General features: G+C 41.5%; 2 protein-coding genes and 1 long non-coding RNA gene across 4 annotated transcripts in view; 2 read left to right on the top strand and 1 right to left on the bottom strand.

The window, feature by feature from the left end:
- The window catches only part of plcd1a (phospholipase C, delta 1a), a 15,656-nt gene extending 9,339 nt beyond the window's left edge, over window positions 1-6,317 (bottom strand). The window contains 6 exon segments of the mRNA XM_020602347.1: window positions 1-3; window positions 5-156; window positions 251-380; window positions 586-814; window positions 4,458-4,616; window positions 6,075-6,317. The exon segment at window positions 1-3 is cut by the window's left edge and continues 62 nt beyond it. Coding sequence (XP_020458003.1) covers window positions 1-3; window positions 5-156; window positions 251-380; window positions 586-814; window positions 4,458-4,616; window positions 6,075-6,183 — 782 coding nt within the window. The 5' untranslated portion in view covers window positions 6,184-6,317.
- LOC109961503 (uncharacterized) lies at window positions 6,279-8,849 on the top strand. The gene is made up of 3 exons (XR_002275144.1): window positions 6,279-6,362; window positions 7,061-7,220; window positions 7,833-8,849. It is a non-coding gene; the product is annotated as an uncharacterized LOC109961503 (long non-coding RNA).
- A 364-nt stretch (window positions 8,850-9,213) lies between these two features.
- On the top strand, window positions 9,214-21,829 carry dlec1 (DLEC1 cilia and flagella associated protein). 2 transcript variants are annotated; one of them, XM_020602345.1, is made up of 38 exons: window positions 9,214-9,489; window positions 9,572-9,712; window positions 9,811-9,967; window positions 10,088-10,201; window positions 10,288-10,472; window positions 10,924-11,147; window positions 12,323-12,407; window positions 12,541-12,628; window positions 12,947-13,120; window positions 13,212-13,348; window positions 13,461-13,553; window positions 13,654-13,744; window positions 13,859-14,021; window positions 14,366-14,558; window positions 14,666-14,742; window positions 14,905-15,067; window positions 15,165-15,261; window positions 15,415-15,545; window positions 15,691-15,852; window positions 16,004-16,134; window positions 16,325-16,475; window positions 16,728-16,844; window positions 16,999-17,120; window positions 17,206-17,391; window positions 17,474-17,541; window positions 17,633-17,784; window positions 17,931-18,046; window positions 18,152-18,222; window positions 18,613-18,833; window positions 18,953-19,102; window positions 19,197-19,319; window positions 19,444-19,538; window positions 19,697-19,784; window positions 19,903-20,082; window positions 20,195-20,356; window positions 20,434-20,584; window positions 20,857-20,974; window positions 21,116-21,829. In XM_020602345.1, exons 1-38 carry the CDS (start codon window positions 9,385-9,387, stop codon window positions 21,228-21,230), a joined length of 5,097 nt encoding a protein of 1,698 aa, XP_020458001.1. In that variant the 5' UTR covers window positions 9,214-9,384; the 3' UTR covers window positions 21,231-21,829. The 2 variants fall into 2 exon arrangements, with proteins under 2 accessions (XP_020458001.1, XP_020458002.1); XM_020602346.1 differs by lacking the exons at window positions 20,857-20,974; window positions 21,116-21,829 and having other exon boundaries at window positions 20,195-20,380; window positions 20,484-20,530.
- The last annotated feature ends 627 nt before the right edge of the window (window positions 21,830-22,456 follow it).

Genomic DNA, 22,456 nt, shown 5'->3' on the forward strand with positions numbered 1-22,456 from the left:
CAGCAGGAAGTTCAGCAGATCTCTGGCACTCATCTGACCATCTGTCTTAGCAAACCTCTGATAAATTACATTTATTTCTTCTCGATGCGTTAGTAGGTTGTAGAACTGCTTGATCTCTGGGCCTTCCAGGGTCCCTGACCTGGACTCATCACATTGCTATGCAACATGAGACATCACGAGACAATCAGTCACCAGATTAATAGATTTTTAAATCTGATGATTCCTAAGAAGTGAATGAGTTTTCTCAGACCTTGAAAAGTTCCTCTGCATAAGCGTCATCAACTTCAATGTTCATCTGTCGCAGAAAGTGCTTCAGCTCCTTCAGTGACATCATGTTGTCGTGATTCTTGTCTGCTTTCCGCATGCAGCTGAGGAACCAGCTGTTATTTAGATGTAAGGATTTGGGTTACACTTATTCTAGCACAGTACACGAATTTAATTTATTTTACAATAAACTAATACATCTTTTAACTAATAAAGAACAAAATGTCATATCGGATTAGCATTGTCTCCTCTCCAAAGTAGTAAAACATGAGAAACATGTATGCAAACACATTTCTTATTTCAGTATTTTGTCAAGGATACTGCTCACTGCTCTGTCGGGAACTGAGACCGCGCATCTTGCTCATGATCTTATCCAGACTGTTGACCCAGCGTGTCGCCTCCTCTCCACTACCTGCCATCAGGTCAAGATTCTTCTTCTTGTCCTTGAACACGATGGAGAAGCATTGGTCTTCGACACTAGGGTCAGTGTGTTTATTAAGCCCCTCGGTCTGACGGCCCAGGCGCACTGACTCGATGTCATCAATGGAGACTGTTTGGAACAAGGAGAGAAAAGGGTTTGTTAGAAATTCTGGCCCATGAGGTGTCATCAAGGGTTGGTTTGCTGCACGCCCAAAAAAACTAGAGGACACTTAGAGAGAAGTCTAAACAACTCTAATTGCCAAAGATCAGATTCCTATCCTTCAAATGTCAGTTAAATTAAGTTTGACATATAAACAGTGCCTTAGGATTTTGAATTAAGTCTCTATCTTTAAGTTTTGTAAACAGTCAGTGGTGGAAACTCCCAGTCTGGATTACAAATAACATGAAGTGAGTTTCTTCTTCGTCTATAACCAAAATGTAATTATAAACAAGTTATTCATTTCTGAGTTAACCTAATAAGAGACCAACAAACAGTCAAATATTTTGGGTGACAGACAAAATTTTGACAATTGGCTCATTGAAGCTCATCTTGACACTCCATCCCCAGACAGTACAGTATCTTGTGACAGAAGACTTTTTGTCCTAATTGGCACAAAACCCCCAGATGACAAATCCTCTGTAGGTTTGTCACTGTAAGTGCAGCTTTAATAATAGAAATCCTTCATATAATCTGATACAATTGAACATATTTTTTCCAGATAAAGGTGAGGATAGGTAAGATGGGTGAAAAATGTGTTGCGTGCTCCAGTATGAACTTTTTCATAGCTACCAAACATGTTACATAACACTACGGCTCCAAAATCTTGTTTACCAAACACTGTCCTGAGCAATATTGTCTTAAGTCTTAAGAGCCCTCTGATACTGTCTAGAAGACGGCCTCTCTAGGGGTGGCTGTGGCTCAGGAGGAAGACACCACGTGTCAATGTGTCTTTGGCCAAGACATTGAACCCCAAGTTGCTCCTGATGAGTAGAGCATTGCCTTACAGGGACGGCACCGCCATCAGTGTGTGTGAATTGGCACTGGGGATGGCTGCCTCGGTTCTGTATCCTAAACAAAATTCCTGGTGTGTGTAACATACTTGGCGAATAAAAGTGGTTGTTGTTATTTTGTTTTTGTCTGCTGAACGCTTGGATTCTTTGGCTTCCCAAACACATTCCATGGAGATTTGCTCACTGCACTTTACAACAGTTTGGTGCAATCTTTCTGTGATCTTCTTGCCTAATGCGCTGGCACACATGCAATACTGTGACTGACATTTCTAGGGCTAAAAATATTTTTATCAAAGAAAGCAGGTGTGTGAATGGTTTTAACCACACATTAGGGGCAGGCTCTACTTTGAGCAGCCAATGCCCTCCTAACAAACTAAAAACCACAGGCTTAGCTAAGAGGCCATATGCTGTAGCTGGGCTACAATCAGTTTACACACTGAGGTTGGAGATTCTAATGAAGTGCCACGACTGTTCCTGTGACTGTGTTGAGGCAGGCAGAATTTATATGTCAGTTTACTTAAAGAGAAAAACACAGCAGTGGGGGGGCAGTGTGGTCCCACACAGCCAAGACTGGGTGGTGCAAACTCATCTGACTGCTGGATGAACAGCCCAAAAGCACTCTCCAGAAGGGGAGTGTTTGTTTAATCTGGGCATGTACATTATCCCCAGCAAAACGGACGACTGTAGAGGAGTTTATGGTTGTGAATTAGGAGAAGTTTCAGAGAAGCCCAGCCTGAGAGACTGGCCACATGTCACGTCATGCCAACCTTGTCACGCAGACAGCAGATTCCACACAAAGAGATTATTGTGCCAGCCTGATAAGGTTTATGCTGTTGTTTCTAAACCTCTTTTTCTTCAGAGGGAAAAAGACCAAATTCAACTGTGAAGAGAGTATTTCCCACTGGTGGTAGGAGATTAGTTAGCCATGTAAATGAGCATGTAATAAATTAATCTTCAGGTTATTATTCCACTCAGGGTTGATTACAGTAGGCAGCTTGGTCAAATATGCACTAAATACATTTTTAGAAATGGCATGCAAAACATTAACCACATACTTACCCTATCTGTTAGATTGTTTAGTCAAATTCTAATCTGATAATGTTACTTTTGGTCTAGATTTTATACTACTGTAATTGTCACATTTATTACTGTGACAAACAACAATAGTGACAGTAATATGAACAAAGCGTCTCGTGAGATGTGTCATCTTTATAACTGAATGCTACGGCTCTCACTTCTGCCTCATTTGACTGTGACAATGTTTACATGCCTGTGTATTAGTGTGTCCATGTGTGTGAATGCTATCAAGGTAATTTACCATCATTGCATGTGCAAACAAAAACAGAGCTTCACATTCTGCTGGTATTGTGATCCAGACTGGAGGACTTTTCTCCCTCTTAATTACAGAGTATAAAATAAGATCAGATTAACCTTTAGTCTCATGACATGGATGATTTACAACTTAAATCTAAACTTTAAACTTCCAGTAACTTATTTGTTGTCTACTCAGTGGCACCCACTTTTACAACACCAAGAAATCTTTTCGATTTCTTTGTCAAGTGTTGTCACCCTATAAATTTAAGTCGAGCATTCATTCTGTTTTTGGTTTTTTAAATCAGCCTAATGCTCCATTATGTTCACTAGTCAGTCAGTTTATCTGTCTGTTTTTTGGTGCTGCACAGTCAGTTTGCTGAACCTGAAAATGACGCAGTGAGAATGGAGCAAAATGGTAAAGCTGTGGGCTGCAACACCAAGACAGTGAGGAATCAATTTTATTTATATAGCCCAGATTTTCAGATTGATGAGGAACAAGCTCCATGATAAGGAAATGGAAAAAGGAAAACTGAAAAAAGGAAGAATCCTCAGAGAGGATGGAGACAGACATGCAGTAGGTACCATGTAATGTACAGTAACAAAGTGGAAAAACAGGCTGATACCTGTAAATATGTGCTTAAACTACTCACTGACTTTAAAAACCTTAGGCTTGTCTTATATAAACATGGTGTTTGGCTTTAGTAAAGTAGAGCAGCCAATGAAGCTCATAAATAAAGCAGGTAAAATACATTTGGAAATACTAAAGCGTACAGGAAAACAATAAAACACATCCATCTGTAAATCAGGAAATACCTGTGAACTCTCTGAGCAGCTTTGGTCATGTTAATACAGCTTTAGCACATGACCCTTCACACTGCCCAGTACCATCTTTGTGTCTACTGTGCCTATGTGGGGCAATATAAGGCAAACTGCTCTGCTTTTTTTAGTGTTTGTTCAAGGCTCAGACTCAGAGGTTATCAGGCCTGTTAGCAGCAGGAGTGGCTGGAACTGGAGGGAAATCAGAGCTACCAGATCCTCAAAGGATGTGTCTCACTGGACCACAAATCAATGGAAGATTATGTCTCACACACAGAGAAACACACACGAACACTCAAGATTTACACTAGTTTCCCATGTTACTTTGGCCACACCACATTATCGGTGTGTTTCCATTCCACCACCACCTATCACATATTCCCCACCACCATTGGAATTTGAGGGGTGTGTTTGTGTGTGCAGAAAGGCAAGGAGCTATTGTTAAGATATGAAAGGAGAGCTCTATGAATGCACAGTCTAAAAAGACACAGCAGAAGTAGCTCATGTAAAATAACCTATAGAAACTGGACCTGAGAGGTTTTATAGAACTTCTTCCATCTTGTGCATCATGTAATTAAAAAAGATCTTACTCCCAAAGCAAATACATGTATCCAGTAGAGGATAACACTCACAGGTCTGGCTTTTCTTTCTTTTTTTCTGGGAGTCCTGGACAAAAGTCTTGCAGTCTTCCTGCAGTCTGAAGAAGCGTGTTTTCTGCCAGGAGCTGGAGCGAATCTTGACCAGCTGCCCGCCGTCAAGCAGGAACTGGAGATCTTCATCTCCCTCCAGACCTGCAGGAGTGGGGACAAAATAGACAGTCACACACATTGTATAATTTGGATCCACCGCCGCGTTAAGTAGCTCATAGCAAGGTGGTGTACTTAGAGCCTTGTGATACCATTTTCAGGTATATTCTAGTACCATGAAAAGATCCAAACTAACAATGAACTGATCTGACTAACAAGCATTTCCTGTTAAGCCAAAATATGAAATTGCTTATTCCTCTGCTCTACACCCCCATCCCCAACGGTGAATCAACAGAGCATGCTGACATGAGTGTTTAGTTTGTTTTCTGTTTCTATAAAAGTGAGGTAATAGTAATGTTTCTCATTGTATTTCAGTGGAACAGAAGTTTGTACACAGCTAATTGCATGACACAAGCACTTTAATTCAAGAGGAAGATTAAGTGATGTTCTCTCAGTAAGCAAAGGGCACTTAGGGATCATTTTATTCAGGGAATCCATTGGGATTGTGGCCTGGGCCACAGTATTACAAGCATTTTTTCCACTGAATGCACTACAAAATTAACAGAGGCTCTTTATTAGTCTTTGGCCACAGGGAGGAGGACTGGACTAAACAGCCTGAGAGCTTCAACTCTGTCAGGCTGAAGTGACAGTTTCTATATTCATGTACTAACCCACATTACAGTGAAGAGGAGAGGCACGGTTTAATCAGCTACCAACTACTAGGATAACAAAACAGCCTCAAATATCTCATTAACTTGTAACACTTCCCAAACTATAAATGTGAGTCATAATGTACATTTTGGGCTTGGTTTATGCGAATCAGGTGACGTTTCTTTTCTTTGTTTGGAGCGATCGTTTCACATGCAAGACTACTGCATACAGCCTGTAAGGCAAGCTAAGGCAAGAGTTTAGGTGAAATGACAAGGAATGAAGCCTCGGGGTATCATTCCCAGTCAACATTAAGGGTACACAACCTGCTCCTATTCGCCTTTAGTTTCACCAACCAGAGAGGAAGGGAATGCTAAATGAAAACTCACTGAAAGATCATTTCCCTCACGTTAATAGCCACAACTGTCCTTCTCTCCCAAGATGACTAATAAATCAGGAAACTGTTGTATGGCATATTCTGTGAAACGAGAACTGAACAATGGGAACAAAAACCAGGGAGAACTTTTGGCGATTTTCCGTCCACTGAGCTTTATTTGAGGTTTAACGCCTTCCAGTGGTTCTCTTCGTTTGAAAGACATAAAGAAGTAATGCACGGGCAGCTTCTTCTCTGCACGCAAAGTTACGCATTTGGCACATCCTAGCAACACAAACAACAACACAAATCCGGCATCGTTACCTACGATCGGTGGCTTATTTTTTTCTAGATTAGCATAAGTTATATAAACATCAGATGTATGGGTGCTTGTGTGTGTCTGTGCGCGCGCGTATATTGGCAAAATTATCGAAGCGCGCGTCTCTCTGCTGCGCACGTATTTTCTCCTTTTGCGAACTTACCTAAGAGTTTTCCATTCTCCTGCTCAACTTTTTCCTGTTGCTTCTGTTTCTTGGACTTTGTGATTTTCGGAAGTTTTTTTATACAAGACATCGTGACTAACTTTTTCATTTACAGTGCGAAAAATTTTAAATAGGCTGTTTAGGGTTTCATCTGTGCTCGGCGAGGAAGAGGCGCAGGGCACAGCCTAGTTTACCCTTCACGGGGCGGGTCTAAGCTCATGTATCGCTCTGTTCTCCTCAGGGGCTTCTGGACACTCTGGTGAGGGCTTTTAACGCGATGGGATAAAGGTCTGTCTTTAGTTTTATTTCCTGTTTCAAAATGGTATTGGTGTTAAAATATCTTAAAGCGGTACGGACACCCGTCACTTGCACTAATGAGCCATTCTGTCAATATAGCTCCCTCTCGTAAGTCTCACTCCAAGGGGAAGTTTACAGTTGTCTCTATGAAGATAAAATTACATTATAAGCTGGATAATGACTTTATAGGCACCGATGCAGCTTTTACTGTAGCTGGCAGGCAGTTTATTTTCCATATTAACTCGGCTGCATGATTACTTTTTCTATTTCCAAATACAATTAAAACCAATAGTAGGCAATTTAGCTATGAACACGTTATTGAATCCTCGAGGAACTCACGAGCTGTGAAATAGCGCCATCCAATGGCGAATAGCATAAACGCACCCATGTTTCAGCTGACCCACTGCCGAGTGTTCTGCAGCTGAAAGAAACGTGAAACTATTCTGACAACACAAACCTGTCGCCAAACGAAACCACAACTTACCAAAACAAAATAATCCGTATTTAAAAGCACCAATTCCGCCCTCCCACGACACACACACTTGGTTTTGATGGCGTACAGTATATTAGTATATAATCAATTCTTTTCAGAAGCAGGAGTATTGGTCTAGAAGTAGCAGTAAATCTGTGCGTAATGTGCAACTCACCATATTTTGTGGCTGTGTCTTTTACCTCCATTCTGATTTCAGTCAAAATAAATCACCAAGCCAAGGGGTAGAAGTGCACCTCTCATCCACAGTGATCTCAGTGATATGACAACCAACTTGCCAATTGTCAAATCAGTGAACAGCCAGCCAGTGAAACTCTAATGCCCCTCAGCCCACACCCACTGCAACACCGGTCTGACAGGTACTGTACGGCGCCATGGCTGGCCTTCAGCTTCCTTTCAGTAGAAACTACACCTTTGAGTGGAATTCTACCACCACAGACTATGAATAAACACTTGTACAAACACTAATGAAAACATTGGTTGTATTAAGCATTAACTCAATGTTGTGATTTTTCTGTTGCATTCTAGCATTTATAGAGTGGAATTTGATTTATTCAGGGTGTTGCCCCAGTCTGCTACAGACCTGCCCTGTATGGTGTGATGTGTGCTGTTGCCTCTCCTCGCTACCTTTTTACACAACACAGTTCATGTTGGGAGTATCAACACTTCACTCCAACCCACACCTGACTGTCCTGTAGCTGCTGATTTATCCATACCAGTGGGTTTTAGTCAACAAGGTGGCTTGCATTTTGCCTATGGAAATGTGTCTATGACATTTTTGGATGTGCAATCTAGGATAGGTTAGGGTTGGAATACCTTCTCTTAGTTATGCTGGTAGGGGGACCTGCCATGATGCACTTAGCACTTCTCCTAGCCTCTCTTCTACTGTCTTATCCCATCATTGCATGTCACTAATTTTGTGTCTTCTCTCTCCCATAGTTTGTTCTCTCTCTCCCTGTACCATTCTGCAGGTATCCATGGCTTTGGAGCTGTATGTTTCTGAGGAGCAGTTACTGAACTGTTGTTTCTTGATGCCCTTCTTTTCTTTCTCTGCTGTCCACTCACCCCAACTCGTCGAGGCAGACGGCCACACACCAAGACCCTGGTTCTATTGGAGGTTTCTTCTTTTAAAGAGAGTTTTTCCTCCCCACTGGCACCTGGTGCTTGTTGTTTTTTTTTTCTGTAATACTGTCTTGACCTTACTATGTTCAGCATGTTAACATGGTTTTTGTTGCAAGTTGACACTATATAAATGAAACTGAATTGAACAGAATATGTACTTTATAATATCATGTATAGCTCATTGCTTTGTGAACACAAATATAAAACTTTATGACTGTTTGTTTTTTGGTGTCACCAGTCAAGACAAGTCAAATTCCATTTATATCACCCAGTATCACAAATCACAAATTTGTCTCAAAGGGCCTTACAATCTGTACAACATGTGAGCAGGAGGGGAGGCATCCATTTTCCAGGACAGTTACATGCAATAGATGTCATGTGTACAGGATAAATTCAGAGGATAATATGGCAGTGATGGTAATATCAAGTAATAGTCATTTGTGCATTGGAAGCACAGGGCCGTGTTCATTGCTAGACTGTACTATATGAGGAGTTAGGCAGATCCCTTTTTGTGAGTGTCTCTATTTTCAGTGTGTGTGTTTGTTCTGTCTAAAAAAATCTTGTCCCGGGACAGTTCTTGTAAGCATAACTGCTCTGTCTGGTAAACCAAGAGGAGCAAATAAGTGTCATCGAGCACCGCTCGAGCTGACCAACACAGTTAAGGGTTTTGTTTAGGGCATCTTGACTTCCCAAACAAAAGCTACTGACTATAATGTATTTTAGTAGTATTATTTATTTCTCAGTAACTGCTCTTTTTGCATAAAGCCGGAGACAAATGCTTCGCATGAGCTCTACAATGGTGTGAAAATTCTTTGCATGACAATAATTGTTGTAACTACTTCATATGAGCCCTTTAAAGAAAAGGAGCACAGCCAAAATTAGCAAAGAAAGCACTATGTGTGTCTCATTTTCAAACAGAATAAACAATCTGATTCTTAATAATGTATGGTTCATTATTTTACAGAAATAGGGGGTTAATTGACTTTTTATATGTATTTCAAATGTGTCACCCCTCTCTGAGTCTGAGCTTCAGTCTGGCCACCCCGCCCAAAATGTTCTAGATCCGCCCCTGCTTACTCCTTCGTTGCATTTATAAATATCCCGTAAGAAAGACTTGTATAATTTGAAGGTGCAGTTATCTATTTTTTAAAGTAATTTTTATTTTTATGCTTTATTTCTTGGAGCGGAAATGACTTTATTGTCTCCATGGAAACCACATGTACACATACACGGCTGACTGAAGATAATGTATAGCCACAGAGCTGTGTGCGTTTGTTGAGTTTTGCTAACACTACCTGATCTTAATGTTGACTTGACGTGGTCGCAAACGCATTTCTTAGTGTAGGACCCTTCTAATGCCAAGTTCGCTGTTTAGCAACTTCGAATTTTAGCATTAGTCACATGGTAGCTATCGTAGCAGCCATGCTTGAACAACCACAGGCAAGACCAAAGTCACGGCTTGACCCATCTGTGAACAGTCACAGACCTGCCTCAGGAAAATCCCAGGTAATACGCACAGTATCTTTTCGCTCTTAAACCCCAAATAAACATTGGCTCACAATGCTACCTCATCTGTACTGCATTTTAGGACATTTCTCATGTATTTGCAAGCACCTTCAAAGACCTTTACACAAAAGACATAATTGGGAAAGGCACTTTATCCAACCTCATCAAGACAAAGCCTGGACGAAGCAGCTACCATGATAAATACATTGAAGAGCTTCAACAGGTAGCTAAGACCTTTACTACCAATGCTTCTTAATTCAGTATCAAAAGATTGCAATTAAAATAATTTGCATCATTATTATGTGATGTGTGATTACTTAGGCCTATTCTGAATACAGCCGATGTATAAAAGAGGCAGACATGCTGGAGAGCCATATAATTCAGGCCAGAGCCAGGGCTGCAGCCACAGAAAACCAGGACTATGAGCGAATGAAAGAGCAGGTAGAAGGCGTTGATAATATCCAAGGCCTCTACATAGGTGAGATGAAAACCTTTTCATGAAGTTTATAGTGCAGTAAAATGCCATTCTTTTTAACTGAGATACACAGTAAGCTTGCTGTTGTTAATAATGTTTTTTATAGGATGCTTTTTCTTTCAGTCAAATCAGCCTTTTCCTGGTGTGTAGACAAAGATCTTCTTGAACTGAACAACCTGATTTCCCCCCAGGACTACCTACCTACACACAAACCACGGGTGAAAGCACCAGCAGCAAGTACCTGACCCTCTTTGAGGTTCATTTTAAATAGTTAATGACCAGTGTATTGTAACTTAATACATCATTTGACCTTTTCTTGTCAGTAAAATTGAATCCTGCCAAACCCACCGCCGCCTACACCATGCACATATCCCGGGAACCTCAGGATGATGGTTATACACTGATTCCCAGTTCTGAAAAGGCTGTCACAGAAATGAATGAGTCAGAGCTCAGCCTGACTTTCCAGTCTAGTTCAGATACCCCGAAGAGGAAGAAAACTCCAGGGGAGGTGAGGAGTGAAGTGCTTACATAGCTAATAAGCAAGATACTTTATATGCACAAATAATTAATAAATTCATACTGTTTTTTTTCTAAATACAATTAAAACTACTCATGAAGTCAGTGAAACTAATGACTTAAAGAGGAGACAACAATAAGAATACAATACACAAAGAGAACATAATTAAAATCAGCTCCTTAGAGCTTTTAGAACTGACCTAAAAGATAATTCAGGGAAGGAGGGAGTTGTAATCACTTGAAGGTACTATAAATACAAAATATAAAACATTATTAAAATCTGTGACAGTCCTGTTAGTCATAACTGTGTTGCAATTTCATGATTCAGTTCTAGCTGGAGACCTTCGTCATACTGTATGTCATACCCTCTCTCTTTTCCCGTGTTTCCTTTCTGCAGCTTTGAAACTTACTGTTATTTGTCAGTAACATGTCATGTGTTTTAGAAGCCAAAACAGACCAAAGCCAGACTAAAGTGGAAGGATGAACTGAGTGCTAAGGATCAGGTCATGGGGTTAGAGAAACTGCTGAAGCTGAAAGATGGTCACAGCTTCCTACGCAATCCTCGCTTCCTTCCTCCAAATGCACCGCAGGGTGTTAGATCGCTCATTCGACCCAGGACCAAAGCGGTGAAGGCAGAGCGTGAGAGGAAAGGGGTAGAGGCGCAAAGGTGCTTCAAATGTGCTGAGTATAAAGGCCCTTTTTATCATTTCACAGTAAATATTTGTTATTTTAACACAGTGGAGCAGCAAATGTGATAAAGGGACAATACTGATATAGTAGGTCACATATGAAAATCTTTCATGGGTTGTAGTGGATGAAATACACAAAGCCCGGGTCAAACAATCCTTCTTCAATATTAAACGAGTAAGCAAACAAGCACAAAATTAGGTCAGTGCAAACAGTGCTGGACCTTTTGTGCCAGAGCAGAGATGTGTTCAGTGGGACTGTGGACTTGACCTAATTTCACATTATCTGCCAGGCTGTGTGTCTTTGGATTGCATCTTTAATGTTTTAATTAAAATGATAAAAAATTTATGACAAAAAAGATCAAAATCTGTAGAGTTGCCTTGATTGCTACATACTGTGGGCAGAAACATTTGGTGTCAGCATCGCATTTCTACAGCAAAACATAGTTCTATTTCTATATAACTCAATTCAACACAACATAAGAGTTGTTTCTCCTGCTCATTAGTCTGAGAATCTCAAGAGAATAACAGTTTTTGCCATCTGACATATTCTATTAACATATAGATTGATTCTTAGCAAATTGGAGGTCAGACTTCTCACATGCACAGGTAGGAGAAAACCATCTCAATACAAAGCAAGACACATCCTTCCATGAAAGCCAAGTGTACCTTTAAAAAGACAGCTCACTTAGATTTTGCATGTGGATACCACCTCTGTTAGCAACAACTAAATGTGGGATAACACAGTCTGGCTGCTGTTTTGTCAGCAAGCTCTATCACATGAGAGTGGCAGCTATGGCAATGATGTAACTGTAATTTGGATATTTAACATCCATGCTTTGTAAGGTATTATAAGATAGTGTTAACTTTGTACTCAGTTTTTACTGTATTTGGTTTATGTTTAATCGGCACACAGTGCTCATGAGAGTCAGATTTTGTGGACAGGAAGATGAGCTAAGGCCTTGGCCATGTTACTGCAGCTCTGGATAAAAGGCAAAACATTTCGGCATTGTTATGTGAACAAAGAGAAATTAGAAATGTTTGCTTTGTGGTTTTGTAGAATGTCACGCTATAAGCTTGTTACCTAGCTCACCACTTCCTGTGAGAATTTTCTACTGAATACTCACACTGTGTTTGTGCTCTTTCTGTCTAAAAGCCCACCTGATGATCCTGTCCCAATCTTCCTAGCGAACCCTCCAGTGGTAGTCTTTACTGACTACAGTGTGGGACATGTTTATGAGGTGTGTCTTAGAAGTTTCAAGTATACTAATCTTAGATAATAAAGGTAAAAATTCAGGGCATCCAGCACTACTGTTTAGCATATTTCAGTGTGAGATGAGTCGCAGTAACAGGCCCTGCCCTGTCATGTCACAGATTACACTGGAGTTGAAAAACCTGACCTCCACAAGCCGTCATGCCCGAGTCCTCCCTCCTACCACTCCTTACTTCTCTATTGGCCTGGGTGAGCTTGTCCTTTTTGTTCTGATTGGATTACATAGCCTTGTGGTACTGAGGAACTCATCAAGTGTGTTAGGTGTCAGTGATGGTATCAAAAAGGAACGCCAGGTTGTTTTGACAAGAAAAACGTCATACATCTCTGGAATGCAGTTAGCTGGTGTGTTTTGATATTCTGGTTTTGCTGTTGCAGTTCTGTATGTGAATATTAGTGCCACCTACTATAACAAACACTTAATGGTTGGAAACTAGATTGCACACAACTAAAAGCACAGTTATATAGACTGACTATAATAAGGGACTGATATTCAGGCATGTTTGGCAGGGAGGTTTCCTGGTGAAGGTGGTGTTGTTGCCCCTGGGATGAGTTGTAAGTACATGGTGCGATTCGCTCCAGACTCCCTGGCAGATTATGAAGACTTCATAGTGGTGGAGACTCAGGCCGAGCACCTGTTTGTGGTGCCCATTGTAGCCAGACGACCCCCTCCAATTCTCAGCTGTGAGTCTCATTATAGTCTACTAACTTTATGTTGTTATGCTTGTCAGTGTATTTGGTCAAATATTGTTAATTATTATTAATTCTTTTTCAGTACCAAGAGTTCTGGACTGTGGTTATTGTCTGATTGGAGGAGTAAAGTTTGTTGAGTTCCTGTGCCAAAATGTTGGCCTCAGTGCTGGGACCTTCTGCATAATCCCCAAGAACCAGTGGCCAGCCTCGAACCTTAGGGTAAACATGTGTCTGACACATATTGTAATGTGTAAAACAGGAACTGTATCAGTGACATATTGTGAGGAAGAGATCTTTCATGTACTTGACAAGTTCTTTTTTCTTTATATAGTTTGTAGCCAGAACTTACTTTACTGAGCAGCCACCTTTTGCAGTCAGCCCCTCTCTTTTTGTGCTGCAGCCAGGAGAGGCCACGGTAGTGGAGGTGAATCTACTCCCCAGTTTTTAAGTTTCACTTCTATACAGCGCTGTGTGTGTTTCTAATGTGCACAGTACTGTATTTGTGTGCGTATGTGTGTTTGCAGGTTGTTTTCTTTCCCACCACTGCTGAGAGGAGCTGTCAGGTGTTCACTGTTGTCTGTGACAACTGTCAGGTGAAAGACATTTCCATTGAAGGTGAATGTTTACAGTGGTCTGTAGAATTTCTAATGCTTTAAAGTTCCTCTAGTGTAAAGTTAAATATGCTTTGTTGGATTTTTACCCTTTCACTCTATGATATGTGTTTTCCAGGTGAAGGCAACCGGATTGCTCTTGAGCTTGTGTGTGTATCTGGGGAGAGGGAGCCTCCTGTAGTTGGGGAAGTGCACGATCTCACTGCAGACCACTTTGTCCGTTTCAGCCCATGTAACCCTCACTCTGTGCAACAGAAAACACTCATCATCAGAAACAATGTGTAAGCCTCACATCTTCATATATCATCACTACGGCGCATGAAATGGCAAAAGATCTTAGGTTTTTAACTGATTTTGTTCTAATGGCTCTCCACAACAAACACACACTTCATCTGTGCTGTTTTTGACCACAGAATAACATAGAGAAGTAGACCACTCCCAAGCTGGAGTTAGCATCCTTTAGGTGACATGTCCATGAGTAAGAAAGGAAGTACTGACTCAGGGCTGCTGTTCTGTCATTGACCTTGTGCTGCTCTTTGTTATAGCACTACAAGAAGAAAAAAGAGTTTCCCTTCAGGGATCATTAAATATCACATTATTTCTTTTTCTCTTTCTGATGTTAAAGCCACTTGGAGCTGCCTTTCCATTGGCAGATTATGAAGCCCAACCTGCACCCTCTGCTTCCAGGGGAAACTCCAGAGCCTTCCCATATCCAGTTTCACCTGGCCACAGATGATGTTTTTCATGTCAGCCCACTATCAGGCATTCTGGGCCCCTGCCACGACCAAGAGTTCCTGTTTACATTTTGTCCTAAAGAGGTACCAAGAATATGCAATATGAACGATGAAGAAAACAAAAATCAGAGGTTTATTTATCAAATATATTATATCACTGTTTATGGTTAAAGAATGCTGTATTTTTTAAGTTGAAGGACTACCACAGTGTCTGTCACTTAGTCCTGAGGGACGTACCACAGCTGCCACCAGAGCCCAGTGAAAACAGGTAAAGTGCTGTTTCATGTATACAGTGGTAGGAGTTTGTGTCCTGTAAATATAATGTGTACAAATAGCAGCACAAAGAACTCTGACATCATACAAGTGTACTAAACTCCTTTGGCATTTGACAAAGTTTTGGACTGTATCTCGCTGTGTGTGGCAAATCTAGAACCCTTCAGCCTGTGCGCACAGGGTCCAACGTGGGTGATGTCATTGTCATGGAGATAGAGGTCAAGGGATCAACAGAGCCATACCAGGTCCTACTGGAGCCATATGCTATTGTAATCCCGGGAGAGGTTTTTATTTCCACATCCACCCACAGGCAGTTCAAGGTTATTTAAGTCACTGTCAGAAATGACATTTCTATCAAATCATTTTGTGCCACTATTACAGTTACAAATGTTGTTTTTTATTTATTGGGTATATCAGATGTGGAACCACAGCAAGACCTTCATCTTTTTTCAGTGGGAAAGGATGAACAGCACCAGCCACATCATAGAAGTAGAGCCCTCTACTGGTAGAATAGGTGTGTCACACAATTCAATGTAACATCAAAACTATAACAACACAGTCTCTTTAATTAGGTTCACTTGAATTTGCACATTCTAAATACATTTCCTATTGTTTGATTTATTGTTTTATTAACTGAGAGATGTGTCTTTGACATTTTTGTGTCCAGAGGAGAATGAGTGCTTTGATTTCAATCTAATTGTGACTGGAGGGAAACCAGAGAGGCTTGTGACCAGTCTGGTTTGTCACATAGAACACCACCATGAGCCCATCACCTTGGCTGTGGAAGTCTCCTTCAAGGTAAGAAAAAACACTATCAACATTAACAGACAAAAAAAAGTTTCTGACTCGAGTCATGACAACGGTTTCCTGTTGCAAGATTTCTCTCGGTATAGTTTGTGTGTGAGCTGTGACCTCTTTATTCTCATCATTTGATTTTGGACAGGGTCCCATACTGACCCTCAGTGTGCCCAGTGTGGATTTTGGGCTCATGAGGCTTGGGGAGCAGTCCCAGACCACGCTGCTCCTTACCAACTCCACACAGTTGGAGGCCTCCTGGACAATGGAGGAAAAGCTTAACAGCCAACAGAATCATGAAGACACACAGGTACAGGGCGAATATGGCAGAATGCATGTAATAAGAAAATACAGATGTTAAGATGTTTACAGCTGGTTAGCATTCATTATTAATGTTCACTGTAACTTCTGTTATACTGTATAATGGGTCATTTATATTGGTCATCTGTATTGGTACTTAGATATTAGTCAAGCCGTGCGGAGGTCTACTGCCCCCCTTGGCGTCTTGCAGTATAGAGGTGCTCTTTAGGCCACATTTCTCCCAGAAATTTGAAACAGAGCTGGAGCTGACAGTGGAGAATGGAACAGGATGGTAAGGATAGTTACATAGCTTTACGGTTCTTCTTAAGGTTTATGCTAAGATATAAATGTTTCTTTATTTAACCCTTGTGTTTAATGCAGCTGGCAAAAGTCATGCAGGAGAACAAGCCTTTAACAGTGGTAATACAGAGCATTAATGATGTGACCCTGGTATAATAGCACTACATATGTGTTACTTGCAGTCACCTGTCAGTGCGTGCAGACGTGCAGTCTCCTCAGGTGTGTCTGCTAAACTGTGAAATGCTACTAACTGACCTCTACATTGGAGTCCCCGCCAAGGGCACGGTCACTCTTTTCAACCAGACTCTGCTGCCGTCACACTTCAGATGGCTGGTATGCTGTACTACTTTACCATTTAATCAACTCTTAATTCACTGTATAAACAATGAATGTTGCATTAAGAAACAAAACCGTAACCCTATCCCTATGGGTTCTAATGTGTATAATGTGTAAGGTTGTTTGGGGACACATTATCAATGGGGAAAATGGTTTTCAGTTTTTTCCCTAGACAAAATTTACTAAAATAAGGACATTTTTAAATACAGTTACCATTTGGTGATGTCGGTCTTCCCTTTTTTCTACTAGGCTCAGCTACAGGGTCAACAGGCGTCACTGTGTACTGCCAGTTTTGACCCCACTTCGGGTATTCTGGGACCTAATGCCAGCACTGAGATCACAGTTTGTTTTACCTCTCACACAGATGTAAGTATTAGTCTACAGCACAAGTTGTTAACACACCTGATTTATCACCGAAGAAGCCAATTTAACAAGTGAGAGTCAAGGTGAAGTGGTTGGTGAAGTCACAGATTCCTTATTCAGTTTCATGCTTTACCCTCCTGTTTGCCTTTCTGTCTAGCTGGAGGTGGGTGAGGTGGCTGCTCTCTGTGAGATCCAAGGGATGAACTCTCCACTTGTTCTTGGCATTTTGGCCTCCAAAACCAAGAATCTCTGTGTGTCCTACTCGTTGCCCAATGTCTGGTAATCTGACTTTAAACCTAGTTGCTAGTCGCCCACTATCTGCATCACATCGTTGTAAAATATGACTTCTGTTCTCTGCTTTTAGCTCTGATCCAGATGATGAGAGTCCCTCAACACTAGTGCTCAACTTTGGAGATGATGTTATTTTGAAGAGAGCTGTTACTAAGCAGTTTCTGATAACCAATCAAACTCCCATCTCTGCCCCTTTCACCATAGAGGCAGAGTATTTCACCTGCCATGCTTCAAAACCAAGCAACCAGGCAGAGAAAAGGTAAAGCACCTGTCATAAATAATGCATAAAAGAACAGCTTTACGGTACCTTAGATGTGACACGGGCTGCATCTTAATCGTAGATTGCCATATGTCAAGAAACCGCTTCACTCTTTTCAAGCAAAGAAAGCAGAAGTGAAGACACAAGAGGGTATGCTTTCACTTATTGTTTTCTACATTTTTAAACTGAACTAGACTGAGGTCTACTGTATTTGAGTCTGTATTTCTGTCTCCATTTGTAGAGTTTGTGAGCAGCCTGCTGGCTCATGGAAAAGGTGCAGCTTTCTTTGTCCTGCCAAACACAGGGACACTGGGACCATTTGAGACCCAGACTGTGGATGTGACTGCCTACACTGACATCTGGGGAGAATACAAAGATCATCTTATATGCAAAGTATGGTGCTTTGTTATAGGGCCTAACAAGAATTTCAGAAGCAGAAATTACTTTACACTGCAAATACATTTTTATGCCCAGTATGTACCCTCTTCATTCTGTTGTGGACTGATGAATAATGTTGAGATATAATGTTCCTCTTGCAGGTCGGGGACCTTGACCCCACGCTCCTCCTCATGCAAATGACAGTGACAGGCTGTCCGCTCTACTTCCAGATGACAGGCCCACGACCAGATAATCAGAACCAAGGACCAACCATACGGTTTGTATCATTGTTAATTTCTCCAACTAAAGCCATATATTTATATATATTTGATAATGATGTAAAAAAAAAATTAGCATTATCAGATATCTTTTTGTTCGGTAGGTTTGGTGCTCATGTATCTGGAGGTGACACGGTGTCTCGTTCTCTTCGCATCAACAATCCCACCGTGTCTGGTAAATGTACACATAAAAACATCCTGGCCAGGGAGAGAAACTGCTGCACCTTCACATTTATTATATGTTGGGTAAACAGAAACTGCCAATAATAGAAACAGTATTAATAAATATATTTACAGTAAAAGGCTGGTTTTATACTTGGTTTGACTCCCTATTCATTAGAAAAAGGACATTTTAAACTATTTCTTAGTTTGAAAATGACAATTTGGTCTTTAGTGAGACATGGGTTGTATCCCAGAAGTAGCAACATTATATTTTTCACATATTGTCTGTTGTGACCTCTCTTATTTATGTCATATCTTTCGTAATCTGTCACTGTGTAAAAGTAACTAGCTTCTCTTTTGAGGTTAATAAAGTTCTCTAATCTCAACCTTTATTTGCTGTCAGATATTCGTATGGACTGGGAGACATACAATATAGATCAGAATGACCGTAAGCTGGTGGATCTTGTGGTGGTGTATGGAGATGCTTTCCCGCTCAAAGACATTGATGGCAATGAGGTGATGAGCGGCGCATTAAGGCTTTCTGATGGGAACATTCAAAGAACCTGGGAAAGAAACCAGACGCCAAGCTCAGAGGGAACAACTGCCTCCCTCCAAAGCGCGACTGTGAGTTTAACACTGCGACACAGACACACAAACGTAATGACTTTTGTGATGTTGTCTCTGAGAATTTACTTATGAATGCACATTTGGTACTTTGGCTTTATTCTTGCTATTGATCTCAGGATGGAGAACAGGAGGAATCTATAACTGAGGATGATTATACCTCAGGTCTTTATTCTGCTCCTGTGAAGAAAAAACTCCTCTCTGTCCACATCCGACCTCATGTGGGCACCCTCTCTGATTATCCCTACAGCATCACGCCTCAGCAAATCGTATGTTGGTGAAATTTCACGCATGCCTTTTACCAGTTAAACACTTTTTTAAATCATTTGAATAACTGTTTTTCTTTCTGATGCATATTTAAAGGTCATTCCAGCAAAGAGCAGCAGCACAATCCATGTATCTTTTACTCCTTTGACTCTTTCTGGGTCAGTTGTTGAGACCAGTTGTGTGGGGTTGGCTCTGGGTTTCATGAGTCTGAACTCTGAGGTAACATGTAACATGCCAAATACCCTAAGTGGTATATCGCTATATTACATCCTGGAAAAGACAGACTGAGAATAATTATGATGCGCCTTAAATTTCCTTATTGTGTTGTTGTGTGTGTTTGCAGTTGGCTGCCTCTGTCCCGGGTAAAGTTGTAAGGGCTCAGGGTTTGGGTTTGGAGCCTGTCAGAATAGACCTCCTAGCAGCTGTTAAACCTGCAGTGTAAGCAGTTACAGTCGTACTATTTATGCAACCAAAAACACTGATGCATCTGAGTCAGTTTATGTTAGCCGAATTAAAATCAGCTGATGTTAAGCAAAAGCAGCTCAGAGGTGGGCTGATTAAGTTGCATAACTTTTCTTGGCTCCCTGTTGCTGCAGGCTGTTAGTGCAGATGGAGGAGGATGAGGGGGTACTCGAGTTTCATGCCTCGGCCGGTGATCTACTGAGAGCAAAGTCAGAGAAGGAGGTCAGTCCTACTGGTCTGAGCTACTGGAATGCATTCATGAAGTACTGATCTTGAAGGTGTACAGTATGTCTGATGTGTCATGCGCAGTGGTTGTTTATTTGTTTGCCTTGATTTACAGCTAGAAGTGCAAGAATTTAACATGACACAGACCCTTCAGCTGAGAAACACCTCAGAGATGCCCCTACGCTTCCGGCTGGGGACCCAGCCTCCATTTGTAGTGCTCAAACCTCATTCTCAAGCAGGGACCAGCACTTCTAGCAGTCGGTCTGTAGTGCTGCAACCACAACACAGTGTGCAGGTGTGATGAGAAGAGGGAAATCAACAAAGGCACAGATGTTATGTTTTCAAGGATGCTCTGTTAACTTGTTATTTTTGACAGTAGGTTGTACTCTTTTTTTTGTGAATACCAGGTGAAAGTGGCCTTCCATTGCTCCCTGTCCCTTTTGGACCATGTGGACCAGCCAGATGTGGAAGCCCCCACCGGGGTGGCGTTGATCTCCGCTGCACATGGACAAAGGAAGCTGAGGTTCCAGCAAAACCTCCTGATTCACTACAGCAATAACAGCCTTCAGGTCAGAGAATGTAATAAATCTCAGGTGGGAATAAAACTGCTAGAAAGTTCATTTAATTTCTTCTTTGCTCTGTACAGTTAGTGCCTCTCCGTGCCCTCCTGGATCTTACTACACTGTGTTTGTCCAGTAACAGCATCAACTTTGGCTTCAGCTACGTGGGGCAGACAGAGACAAAAGAAGTAAACCTCTACTGTCATGGAGCCCACACCTACTGGAAATCAGTTATCGGTAACCACCAAGACATTTTCTGTATTTCCTGATCCTACTTCAGTGCTTTTAATTGGCTCTGTGGGTTGTTTAGCTCTTCAGAGTGGAAACAACCTGACTATACTAACTGGAATCAGGCAGTTTTTATATATATGTTGGGCCTACCACATTATTTTTTGTAGCAGTAGAGTGTCTGACTCTTTTTCCTTATTATAACCAGTTTTCAGCTTTTCCAGTCAGTTTATTGACATCACGGTATTGTTTGTAGTTTCACTGTGTGTTTCTGTATGTAGAGTCAGATGAAGGGGACTCACATGTGTTCAGAGTGACACCAGACTTTGGGCTTCTCAGGTCCCAGGAGCTGCATGTCAGCCGCTGCTGCCAGAGTCTTCAGATCAGGTTCACTCCCAGGTGACAAAGCACACACCACAATTACAATGCCTAAGCAGGGATTATGTTAAGATTATACTTTAAATATAAAACTATTAACATAGCCACCATATCTAAAACATGCATACGTTTCAGACGTCAACACTGTACTATCTGTTTTAGTGAGGACAGAGAGTTCAGAGCCACGGTGGTGATCCTGTCTCCCTTGGTGAAGACCCCCCTCACTCTGCAGCTCCAGGGAACAGGATCCTTTGATGAATCGTACAGGTCTAACTAGATCTCAGTCACCCAATCACCACCTGCTCTTTTATTTGTTTTCCTTTTGTAACCTTAACCTAAACCTAAAATGTAGTGATTTACATTCTAGGGTCTTGCTTCTTGTCCCCATAAGGATGTCGAGTCCCCACAGTGTGACCGGTGTAAACATATTTACAGCCCCACAACATGAATAATACTAGGCCACACACACACAGGCTGTTATTGTTCATAATAGCTGTGGTGTTCATCTACAGCAGTACAGACATCTGCAAGAGCTGCAAATCCACAGAGAGATGTAAATATCCAATTGATATGCATTGCACTCAAACAGTCTTACACGGAGAGAGGGCATGTCTGATCACAATAGAACAGTGCTGTGTGGACTAATCTGTGCAATGCTGGGGCCAAGGTCTGGAGCATTTGCTATTCTGATTGTCTGGTCTAACATGCCAAAGAGAAGAGACAGGACTGCCCGGAGTTATACTTTTAGTGCTCATTATAAATACCAGCAGTGGTAATTTTGGTACAAAGGTAGTGTCTTTTCTAGTTTGCTGTGCAATGGTGCAGCAGTCTGATGACACCCAAATACTGTTGTGACATAAAACATACCACACCTGAGTTACACCGCTGTGTTTGTTTGATCTGTTTCATTGTCACCATCTATTAGTTCACTCTGAGGTGCCTTGTGATTGAGCACGACATGCTCTTCATGCTGTCAGCAAAATAATGACTGGGTGTCCAAATGTTACAAATGTTCATAGGTGTTGCAGGTGTCCTCCAGGTGTACCCACAGACGAGGTCAAAGTGACAAAGGGTAGACATCTTGGTGGCCGTTTGGTGAAGACAGTAGTTCCTGAGCCATTTAACATTTTCCCTGTTATGTTTAATAACAAAGAGGAGCTCCTGTCAGTTGATGGTAGACAGGCACAGTCACTAGATGCCCACTAGGATCAAGGCAGAGCAGTCAGAAACATTGTGGCTACGCTAGCAAGTACTGTTTTTCACTGTGCGACGCAGAGAATGAGAATCAAATCAAATCAAATAAAATTTTATTTGTATAGCGCCAAATCACAACAAAAGTCATCTCAGGACACTTTACAAAGTAAGGTCTAGACCTTACTGTTATCACTATTATTACAGAGGGGAAACCCAACAAATCCCCCTTGAGCAAGCACTTGGCGACAGTGGGGAGGAAAAACTCCCTTTAACGGAAGAAACCTCCGACAGACCCCGGCTCTTGGTGGG

The sequence above is a fragment of the Monopterus albus genome, unplaced genomic scaffold, assembly GCF_001952655.1.
Source record: "Monopterus albus unplaced genomic scaffold, M_albus_1.0 scaffold55.1, whole genome shotgun sequence".
Classification (NCBI taxonomy): domain Eukaryota; kingdom Metazoa; phylum Chordata; class Actinopteri; order Synbranchiformes; family Synbranchidae; genus Monopterus; species Monopterus albus.